The sequence below is a fragment of the Otolemur garnettii genome, unplaced genomic scaffold (genome assembly GCF_000181295.1).
Source record: "Otolemur garnettii isolate 467f Iridium unplaced genomic scaffold, OtoGar3 scaffold00090, whole genome shotgun sequence".
Lineage (NCBI taxonomy): Eukaryota > Metazoa > Chordata > Mammalia > Primates > Galagidae > Otolemur > Otolemur garnettii.
The window spans coordinates 7,961,362-7,973,461 of NW_003852485.1; the positions used below are offsets into that span (position 1 = coordinate 7,961,362).

The window sequence follows — 12,100 nt, forward strand, 5'->3', positions numbered from 1 at the left end:
CCGGGCATTGTGGCAGGCACCTGTAGTCCCAGCTACTTGGGAAGTTGAGGCAAAGGGATCACTTAAGCCAGCGGTTCTCAACCTGTGGGTCACAATCCACAAAAACTGTATTAAAGGGTGGCAGCATTAGGAAAGTTGAGAACCACTGACTTAAACCCAAGAGCTTGAGATTGCTGTGATCTCTGATGCCACAGAACTCTATGGAAAGCGACAAAGTGAGACTCTGTCTCAAAAAAACAAACAAACAAACAAAAAAAGACCGCTCAAAGAAATTGGGAATTATCCTTAAGATAAAGAGAAATCCCTCTCCACCCACTGGCTTTGTCAGATGAGGCTGTCAAATGAGTTTCTTACCCTGTAACATTAAAGCAGCTTTATTTATTTACTTATTTATTTATTTATTTATTGTTTTGAGACAGGGTCTCACTATGTCACCCTGGGTAGAGTGCCGTGGCATCACAACTCACAGTAACCTCAAACTCTTGGGCTTAAGCGATTCTCTTGCCTCAGCCTCCCAAGTAGCTGGGATTACAGAAACCCATCACAATGCCCGGCTATTTTATGTTGTTGTTCCAGTTGTCACTGTTGTTTAGCTGGCCCAGGCCAAGTTCAAACCCACCAACCTCAGTGTACCTGGCTGGGGCCGTAATCACTGTGCTACAGGTGCTACCTAAAGCAGCCTTAGAAATGGATTAGAATCTGTTTGAAACTCATACCTCAAGGATATTTCAGTTCTAAATATATTGCTGTTCAATAAAATCTATTTATTAATATTTTCTATAAGGCAGGTGTTCTAACTAAGGTTCTTATCTAACATTGGGGAAGACTGGACTTTGGGGAGGTTCAGTGTAACCTCTAAAAAAATGTATAATTGTGAGTATAAAAACATAAGTGCTGTCATCCAGCAAGGGTGACAGCTTCCACCAGAACGCTAAAGTACACATAACTTCCTGAAGTGTTCAATGCTCCTACAATCGGATGGTCATTCAGGATCTGACAATCAATTCTAGCTGGAAGGAAAAAGACCTCCCTTTTAAAAGGCTTGAATTCCTCTCTCCAAGGGGTAAGCCCTAATCCAGCCATGCTGGATATCTGAATATTCACCTGCTAGGACAGTAACCTCCTTCTAGGCCTGAGGAAGGGGAAATAAGTAGGCATAAATGTACATGCCTTGCCAGTGAATTCACTTGGGTGAATCCTGATGAATTAGATGGCCACAATCTTGAATTCTGTTACTGAGGAGCAGTGATTTTCATCTGCTGTGCTCTGAGAAGATCTTAGGTGTGTTGTGGACATTTTTAAAGATCATTCACTAAATTATTTTTGAAAGATGTTCAAAGTGCAGTTAAGTATATTCTTTTTTTTATCAATATAATTTAAATGTGCCGTGGAAGTCTTACTACAGGTTCAAGTGTGCCATGAGATAAAGAAGGTTGGAAAACACTGCCATAGAGGTTCAGAACAGCAGCGATAATAGTAGCTGTTTATTGAACACTTACTAAACACTAGGTCCTAGACCAAAGACTCTTTGAAACATTATATTATTCATGATCACAACACCCCCAGGAAATGATGCCATTATTATTAAGAGGCAGAGGGAAATCCAAGTTCCTCCAGACTGGCTGCCACGGGGCCCTCTATACCCTGTCATCCGCCTGCTTTCCCATGTATTTCTCTTCATCACACAGTAAAAAACGGATCCTGTGAACATGGAGAAGACATTCCATCTTCATTGCTGGAATAACATTAAGATGGCTAAGAGCCAGCACTGTCTTCCCACGTGCATAAGGGTGCTTTGTAAAGATTGACGTATGAAGTTTTAGGGTGTTATGGAAACTAAACACCCCTGTGTTGGCAGCAGAATTCTCTGTTAATACTGGAGAAAAAAATTGTCTCTTATGTCAGTGTAGTTACTATCTTAGATTTCCCCGACCAACGTAAATGTAACTGGGCTCCCTTCCTCCTTTATGTTTTAAGGAATGTTGAGCCTTACTGGGCTCCTTTGTAGACATTCAAGAAAAACTCTCAGACCTGGGATACTTTTCCCTACCCTCACCCAGACTTTCTTGCCCATCTTTATCCCCTGTACATATTCCAGGGGGAAATATCATTTTTATTTGTTTTGTTTGTTTTGAGACGGGTTTCCCTCTGCCACTAGGGCTAGAAAGCAGTGGCATCATCATACCTCACTGCAGCCTCAGCCTCCCAGCCTCCAGCAGTCCTCCTGCCTCAGCCTCCCGGAGTGCTAGGTTACAGGGGCAAGTCACTGGACCTAGCCAATCATTCTACCAGTTTTTGAGAGAGAAGACTGAATGACAATATCTTGGAGTTAAAATATTGCTTTTTCCTGCACTGGATCAAAGGATGGGGTTAAGAGCAGGACCATGTCTAGTTTTATTCCTGAAGATCATCGATCACTATGGTTTGGGGCATGTATTAGAACTACTATATAAACATGTTCTGAGTCCACATTTCATTTATCTCTCAGCAAGCACTGAGCACCCATGTCAGGCCAGCTACTAGTCGGGGAGAACAAGGGAGCAAATTCTCCCCATTCCCCCATTTTAGGATCTTTACCCCTGGGATGCCGAGACAGGAGATGTGAGGAAGAGCCCTCAGGGAGTCTGGGCCATCTTCGGCAAGAACGGTACCAGCAAGAGTGGTGCAGCTTCAGGCCTATTAATCACAAAGCCAACTAGCTTATGCCGCCAAGTATCTGACAGACTCGATATTCAATAGAGAGATTAAGAAGTATGAATGACAGTAAAGTTTTAGTTAAAATAGCCCTGGCCTACCCTGCATCTCTAGAAGGCCTATCTCAGAACAAGAAAGTTTCTTTCAGGTTAGCCATTGTCCTTTTCGTGACCAGCCCAGCCCAGGCTCTCCAGGAGAGCAGGAGCTACGTCTGCCTTATCTCTGGATCCTAAGTGCCTACTATCACACCTGGCATGGGGAAAGTACTCAGGAAGCATTTTGGTTTTTTTGAGACAAAGTCTCACTCTGTCACCCAGACTAAAGTGCAATGGTGTCATCATACCTCACTACAGTCTGAAACTCCTGGCCTTGAAGGATCCTCCTACCTCAGCCTCCTGAGTAGCTGGGACTACAGGGGCATATCACATGACTGACCAGGATTTATTTTTTCCATAGAGATGAGGTCTCACTGTGTTGCCCAGGCTGGTTTGGAACTCCTGGCCTCAAGTGATCCTCCCACCTCAGCCTTCCAGAGTGCTAGGATTATAGGCATGAGGAAGCATTTTTGAATGACCAATGAATGAATGCATGAGTCATCCCTTAACATCATCTCCAGTCAAATGAATGGCCAGCAAAAAGAGAACTCTTTCCTTCCCAGTGATGTCTGTCACCAAAAAAGGATGCCGTCAATCTTTTAAGTGACTAGATTTAAGTTCTATGGTATCCCCCTTAAGTATCCCCATTAAGTTCTTATGGTATCCCCCTAAGTATTAAAAAACAGAAAAAAAGCATGCAGAAGCATTAAGCATATCCACATATTAACCCAAGTTGAAAAGATTAATTCCATATTAAGATGAAAACATGGTTTGAGGGTTTGTTTGTTTGTTTGTTTTAATTTAAAATGCTCGTCAGTGATTTCTTACCTGGAAACCCAGTCCACAGCCAGACCTTGTGGGTTTTGTAGTTTGTAGCTTATGATTGTCTCCCTGTCTGTCTTATTCAGAAACATTCTCTCAATGACTCCCTTCTCTTCATCAATCCAGTACAATCTCTCTTCTACTCGGTCAAAATCTAGCGCCACAGCATTGCCCAGTCCTTGCAGAATGAGGGAGTAAAAGGAGCCATCTACAGTTAGATTTCTCAAATAGTAACGGTTGCTAAAAATGAGATAGGGCTCGATGCTACTGGTCTGCCGGCAGCTCCTTCCATCTGGTTCTCGGATGTAGCCTGGGTCACACTTACAGATATAGGACCCTATTTCGTTCTCACACCTCTGGCTACAGACAAAGGGCCTCTCCTTGCATTCATCAATATCGACACAAGTCCGCTTGTCAGACATCAGCTTGTAACCAGGAAGGCAGGAACAAAAGAAACTGACGATGGTATCTGTGCAGTTGTGATCGCAACCACTACTCGAAGGGTCACTGCATTCATTAATGCCTGTAGGTAAAGACAGTTATCAGCGATCCTAAAATATCAGCAGCCAACCCACCACGATGGCCCAAAGTCAATACTGCTATTGGACACTGCCAATTCTTAATGAATCGTGCAAAAAGAAGACATACGACGGTGACTTCCAAAGGCTGTAGATTATTCACAAGTCACTATTTTTCAATTTCTCCCAAACTTAATCCTTCACCAGTGATTTTCAACAACTAATACAGGAGAGTGGAGAAGAAGAGGACAAGAAAAGAGCCTAGCAAGTGAGCTGATAAATCAGGTTTTGGAGGAAAAAGTAAATGCTCTGATTTGTAGTGTCTTTCATTTCAGCAGTGTGACTCTTCACACTGTGGCCATTCTCAAGCTTCCACAGTGATGTCCCTGAATACAGAGCTGCACAGAGATTCAAACAGTTTGCCTCTCACCAGGTGCAATACATCACCAGGTGAACCTCTGGCTGGTCCTGAGACATGGCCAAGCTCACCCAAAAACTACCTGCAGCAGGGGAAGAGCATGTTCTTCTTCTTAATAATTCTTATGAATAATTATCAATTCAGCAAAGAGCAACAAGCGAAACATCACTTCATGCACTGCACAATCCATGATCCAAATTATGTGTATCAGCCCTACTTCCACTAGTTTACTGTGAAACCCCAAGCAATTCATTTCACCTCAATGAGCTACAAGCTTATTATTTGTGAAAAGAAAAGGGTTTACAAGATCACTAGGACTCTTTCTGGTTGGAAAAATGAATTTTTAGTGGGTGAGAACTTAATTTCTATCTCACTCTGTCATCCTAGGTAGAGTGCCCTGGGGTCATAGCTGATGGTAACCTCAAACTCTTGGACTCAAGCCAACTTCTTGTCTCAGCCTCCTGAGTAGCTAGGACTACAGATGCCCACCAGGAAACCTGGCTAATTTTTCTATTTTTAGTAGAGATGAGGTCTCCCTCTTGTTCAGGCTGGTCTCAAACTGCTGAGGTCAAGCAATCCTCCAGCTTTGACATCACAGAGTGCTAAGATTACAGGGGTGAGCCATTATGGCCAGCATATTAATATTGTTTAGTTAAAGCAAAATGAATTAAAACATAATGATAATTTAGTCCTCAATTAGGACTAAATAGGTGATCCTATCATTTTTCTTATTCAATCGTTTTTGAAACTTTGGTAGAAACTTATGGAAGTTTTCCTTATAGTCGAGCAAATCACTAGTTTTTATATTTTAAAACATATAATTTACAGGTATTATCTTCTCTAAATTTACATAGCCTTTTCTATCTGAGTTTCATTGTCTAGCATTTCATATTTAATGTTGTTTCATGTCTTATCTTTCCTACAGCAATAGAAACCACATTATATACTTCTGGGTCAATTAAACAAATGCATCTAATGGGTGCTGATGACAATGAACCGGTGGAATAAATGAAAAAATAAGATCTCTCCCTCAAAGTATTTAAATTCTTATCACAGAGACAATAACAACAATCCATGAAACAATGGTTTCAAGGATTAAACACCACAAACACATGAGTTGCCAATATTATTAAGTTCAAGATGGTGCTAAGAAAACAGTACTTGCATTATATTATCTATGATGGAAACTCTCCCATTAAATCACCCAAGGAAGGAAATGAAGGATAGTCTGGAGTCTTCAAAGGAGGAGGCTTCAGGAAACAAGTCATTCCAAGGATTTAAAGAGAATCCACACTGTTCTCTTTAGTCTTGGGCACCTTATTAAGCAGGATGTTAAATGATGGCCTGAATGTTTGTTCACCTTTTGCTCTCTCTAGTGACAGCCTAACTGAAGAATCAGTCCATAAATGTTTGCATACCTCCCTTATTACCAAACTATCCTTGCCTTTTGCTATATAAGCAATAGTAATGTTTTCGTAACTCTCTATTTAGGACACAGGAAAGTCATGGTAAGTCATAAAGGGTGGAGAATCAACATTCAGTCTCCTCGTTTCCTTTTCTCAGATCTTCCACCACACTCACCGCAGCCTTTCTCATCACTGTTGTCAGAACAGTCATCATAGTGGTTGCAGAGTTTCTCCATCTCAACGCAGTGCCCGTTGTTGCATCGGAAATAATGAGGGGGGCATGTGGCTTCAGGGGTGTGACACAGGTGGTCCAGCTCATCGGATCCATCCCCACAGTCATTTTCCTCATCACAGACAAAGTCCCGAAAAATGCAGCGTCCGTTCTGACAGGTGAACTGATGTGCTTGGCAGGTCTGGTACAAACAGTCCCTCTCATCACTGTAGTCACCACAGTCGTTGTGCCGGTCACACCTGTATTTAAAAGACCCAGAACCATTCTTGGAGAGGTTGACACCAAACCTCAATCATCACCCATTTGGAGCTTTGCTTCTTCCCTATCCACCTGGATGCCAGGTCAACCCCATCAATAACAAGATCATCAGTGCCCTTAGTCTCTCTCCTCCAGAATCTGTACCTACCTGGCTAATCTTAAACTCTAGAGTAATCCAATGTTTAGCATTCCACACAACTTTCCCAGATACTGGTTGCTACTATTACAAATGTGCTAGAGTTATTAGAAGTAACTGCATTCATTTTTTCTCCTCGTGTACATCAGATCTATTCGTCAGTCAATTACACAGCTTAGGCTATGGCAATATCCTGGGTAGCCATATATTAGAAGTGTCCATACCCATGTGGACATCCCAGGGTGAGTGCTTTGTATTATAAATGGAAAGGTCCTCTACCATGCTACGTTCCCCATTGGAGTAATGTTTGTATTGGCAGTCTCATTCTTGCCATATTTCATCATAATATTCCTGCCATCTACTGTGAGTTATGGTGATGGAAATGAGAACAAAGTAGTAGATAAGCATGGACTATCAGCAAAGGAAGAAGGCACATTGTGATACTAGAAGCTATCTTGGAACCCAACATTCCTGGGCATCAACAGGACAAAAGAGTTTCCTAAAATTCTGTGAGCCAAACTAGTCTTTCTTCTCTACATTATTCCAAGATCCCATAAAACTAATGATGACTGAAGGGGCTTCTCCTGACAGGAACAAAACTCATCTAAGTATAAAAGGAATCTTGGACAAGGCTGGACAAAGTTAACGTATGATAGATAATTCATGCAACAATTTACCAAAGGTGGCATGGGAGCTGGAATAGAGCATTGTAATGTGTTAAGGCACTAAAGGTGAACATGGTCAATTTTACAACTGACCTGTGACCAGGGCTAATCAGTACTACCATCCATAAGCCTAGGGTATTGTCAACATGATTTACACCAAATTGTGTGCATGTACAACTGTGAAGAAAACTATGGGTGAAGCAAATTGGCTCAACCCCATTCCGTCTCCTGGGAGTAAGATGGAATCTTATGTTCAAAAGATTTGAGACACCAGTGCTTTCCTTATTGTAGTTTAGATCCAACAACAAAGAGGGAAAAAGAAGCCAATCGACAAGCAAATCACCAAAATTTCAGGCACCACTGCACTGCAGTGTTCCAGCGAGGTGCTCACTACTCCGTCTTATCACCCGTTTTTTTTTTTTCAGCAGCACCAGTATTGAGCCAAGAGAAAGAAAACTCAATGGGAAAAATGATCTCCTCTCCCACTGAACCAAAGGAGGGTGTACACATTCTGCCAAGCAAAAAAGAGGATACACACTAACAGCATAATTAGTGGAGGCTAGTGGCCACAGAATTTGGGTTGTTTAAAACCCTCTAGCTCAGGTTTCCAGACAAACAGTATTTTCTTCTCTTCTGCCCTTGGCAAAGGCAATTCAGTAAGCTGACAAGGGGGGTGGGGGGGGGAGAGAAGAAAAGAAAAGAGAGAGAGAAAGGCAGCAAAGGAAGGAAAGAGAAAAAGAGAGAAGAGAAGAAAGTAATGACATCAGTAGAAGTCTAGGAGGGCAGGGCTAAGTCAGCTGTGAGAGCACAGTGATGATGAAGGCAGAGCTCAGAAATCTCAGAAAGGGAATAATGAGATAACCAAAAATCTGATCAAAATCAAAACCCACTACAGTTCCAGTCCCTAGAGTCCATGCCTAGGTTTTCAGGCGATATTGACATATAATATTGATGATTTTAACTGTTGACTGAATTCAGAAAAGACTAAGTAGAGGTACAACATGATGGAACTCTTGAGCAGGTAGGGAGAAAATGTACATGAAGGATTATTCACTTTCACTGCAAAAAATAAAAATCTACAGAGCACATCTGAATCAGTGAACTGCAGACAAAGCATATTCAGATGCACCTTCACTGCACAGGAGGCCAGCTCCGGGGTGTCTTTAGACTGTCCATGCCCAGACTGCCTTTCAGCCGTGTCTACCTGGGCCTCATCAGGGCCCAAGTCATCCCACAGGTGCTATTTTAATCTTTAAACCTCTTTAATCTCTTCCTTCTTTGGTTGTGATGCTGAGCCCCTGCTTCTTTTGCAGCCTTCACAGAACATGACTTACCACCTCCATCCTTCCTCAGGACCACCCCCACAAACACCCAGGTCTACACGACACCGTATTCCAGGGTACCTTGGCACCCGCTGATGGGATGCCTGCTCCCAGCATAAGTGGCCCAGCTGCTCAGCTGTTCTGCTGCTCCGATCTCATGCTTGCTTCATCTACCCTTCCCATCTCCTATGCTGGCAGGCCATGAGTTGACAGTTCTGTTGCTCTGTGTGCCTGTGGGGCTTTTAACAGTTTGTGGTGATACCTCTTCTTAGCTCCCACTTCTCAGCTCCCCTACTTTTAATGCTCTAACTATTCCTCTAGTCCATCAGAGTTGAAACTGACAAATCATTCTTCTTCTCTGTCTCCCTTTGTATCCAAAATGTATTAAGTCAAGGTGAGAAAGTGGGGAATTAAGAAAATCTATAAACCATTGAGGTGGTACATTTGGAGAATGAGGTAAGGAATCAAACAACAGATCATTGCCGGGGAGATCTCCCAAACTAGCAGGCTGTGAGCTGAATCTGATCTACACAGTGTTTAAAGAATTCTAGAATTTGTTGCTGGTATTTATTTTATCTATTTATTTATTTTTGAGACAGAGCCTCACTTTGTCACCCTCAGTAGAGTGCCATGGCATCATAGCTCACAGCAACCTCAAACTCTTGAGCTCAAGTGATTCTCCTGCCTCAGTCTCCCAAGTAGCTGGGACTACAGGCATCCGCCACAATACCTGGCTATTTTTAGAGACGAGGTCTTGCTCTGGCTCAGACTGCTCTTGAACCCATAAGCTCAGGCAATCTACCTACCTCGGTCTCCAAGAGTGCTACGATTACAGGCATGAGCTACTGCACCTGGCTGTTGCAGGCATTTAAAATTGGAATATTTCATATAAAAATCCAAATTTCTAACTCCTTTCAAGAATCAAAAAAGAGCATCAGAACATCTGGCCCTCCTGCATGTTAACACTTGCTTCCTTCTTTGAACATACATCTCAGTTCAACTCACTGCCTCTCCCAGTTGTCTCCTTGACCCTGAGTCTCAGTGCCAACCTCTATTGATCATCATGGTTGCTCGGCTACTTTTCTTATAGTAAAGAGAGAGAAATGAATATTTCTTGTACTCATGCCTCTACTTTAAGTGGAAAACTAAGAGGGCTGCCAGCTTAAGAATTTTCTGATATACAGCCCACTCCACCCATTGCCCTGGCACCCTGTACAAGGCCACATGACGCTTTTCACAGGCCCTAGGCATTTAGGTCTTCTTGAGACCCTTCCTCAAGAAAAATACTAAAAATTACATTCACACCTACACTGGTATAAAGCCAGGTATATTAATATTATATGTTAAATACTTCTTTTGACCTAAAGTTTTTTTTTTTCCTTTTGATTTTAAAAGGAATCCAAACTAGGCACTATGGCCCCTGTGCCTAATAGATAAGTCACAGCTACCTGCATGGACATTTTACCTGAAGGAGCTGGAGATACACAATCCATAACTGCAGGCAAACTCGTTTTCAGAGCAGCATGGACACTTTAGCTGAAGGAGCTAGGGATACACAGTCCATAACTGCAGGCAAACTCGTTTTCAGAGCAGCATGGACACTTTACCTGAAGGAGCTAGGGATACACAGTCCGTAACTGCAGGTAAACTCGTTTTCAGAGCAGGAACTCCGGGTGCAGTTCTGACGCTCATCATAGCCATCAGCACAGTCCGCGTCACCATCACAGACCCAGGTCTGGGGAATGCATTTCCTGGCTGGAGGACTGCTATTCACACACCAAAACTCGGAACTTGTGCAGTTACGATTCTCTGAAACCAAAGAACACTAGAATCAGAAATCACATGAGAGCTCAGGGTAGTAGGCAATTCTCTTGCTGTATGTTCCTTAATATTCTGAGGGATGAAAGGAAATGAAAGGAAAACAGGTAGACAAACCCCATTGCTATGGTAACAATAGCTCATAATAAAAATACCTCCCAAAAGTTCCATTTCAATTGCTGTGGACATTGGCTTATTCAAAGCAAGTAATCAATATAATAAAACACCTCATATAGATTTCCATAAAATTAGTGTAAGATCATATATATATTTTTTTTACTTTAGATCTTCAGAAAACCACTCCTGTTTCCTTAATTGAATATCAAATGCCTTACCTGTTGGTAACTTTTTAGTTTACAAAATCTGATCACATAAGCACAATCTGAGAAAGGTATTTTTACACCAATTCTACAGATGAAAAAACTAAACCTCAAAATGGCTAGACAGCTCACAGTCAAAGAATTAGAAGGATATAGAGATAGGGCTTCAAACCTGGCTCTTTTCCCTCTAAATTTAGTGCTTTTTCAACTACAGTACAGCTACCACCCCAAGCAGAATTGGGGTAGATAGGAGAGACGGATATCAAAAAGACTTCCCAGAAACCATGACACTGTGAGGGAAGAGATGAGATGCTGACATAGAATCATTGATTCCCACAAAATAATAAGAAAAGGCATTTTACCCAATCTCATTGCAAATAAATAGGAGAGAACAGAAGGAGGGAGGTCTTGATAAAGAGAGGTGGAAGAAAACTATATGCTACAAACCATGGGTGTGCAACTGTCATCCACCCATTTCAGGGAACAGAGTACACGCAGCACTAAGGACCAGCACCAAAGTCAGACAGCACATGAGGCTGCCATCAGATGTGAACATCAGGGGCCACTGGTTTTATTGTCCTACTCTTCTAAGGCACATTTAGCTAAGAATTCCATACTCTGTGGGTAATGGAAATGGTGTTCCATAATCTCCTGAAGAGGAGTATCAACCCCCTCCCCAAAAAAAGCTTTAAGGTAAGGGTGGCGCCTGTGGCTTAGTAGAGTACTGGCCCCCCTATACAGGAGGTGGCAGGTTCAAACCTGGCCCCAGCCAAAAACTGCAAAAAAAAAAAAGAAAAAAAGCTTTAAAGTGACAACTGAAACTGGAGGCACAGTTTAGCGTTTTGCTGTTAAAGCTACTATTAAGACTGGCAACCAGGTTCTTTTTGTAGGACATTTCCATTAGCCAAATGCAAAAGAATGTACATATAAAGTCATTTTTCATCATTCTAAAGCATTAGTGATATAGATAGAGTGATATCAAGCAATTCCTGAGGGAAGCAACAAAAGGAACATTCTGTCACCGTCCATTCAATTAAAAGAGGCATCTTCAGACTCTCCAAACCCAGAAAAACATCTCTACTTCATTTCCCTGGAATGTGACTCTGCAGAGGAATTAATCGACTTCACGTACCACAGTGGTGCCTTTCATCCTCATCACTCATATCCCCACAGTCATTATCACTATCGCAGATCCAATGTCTTGAGATGCATCTACCATTATCACACTTGAAATCATCACTTGGGCATGTTCGCTCTGGGTGCTCTGAAAAGATAAAAAGCACACTCTGTAAAAAGAATGGTTTGCAGTCCAGAAATCTCAAGAGAAACTGACATAGCACGGATTGTCTAGAAAACCTGAGACAGAGCATTACTTGGTTGTATACATCTGGGCTGG

At 42.2% G+C, this 12,100-nt stretch overlaps 1 protein-coding gene across 1 annotated transcript in view; it reads right to left on the reverse strand.

Annotated features, from left to right (window-relative positions):
* Nucleotides 1-12,100, reverse strand: part of LRP2 (LDL receptor related protein 2) — a 198,596-nt gene that overhangs the window by 49,778 nt on the left and 136,718 nt on the right. Inside the window, exons 48-51 of the mRNA XM_012808457.1 lie at nucleotides 11,837-11,968; nucleotides 10,174-10,375; nucleotides 6,129-6,424; nucleotides 3,618-4,134 (exon numbers count right to left, since the gene is read on the reverse strand). Of these exons, the coding sequence (XP_012663911.1) occupies nucleotides 3,618-4,134; nucleotides 6,129-6,424; nucleotides 10,174-10,375; nucleotides 11,837-11,968 (1,147 nt within the window). The remainder of the gene's footprint in view (nucleotides 1-3,617; nucleotides 4,135-6,128; nucleotides 6,425-10,173; nucleotides 10,376-11,836; nucleotides 11,969-12,100) is intronic.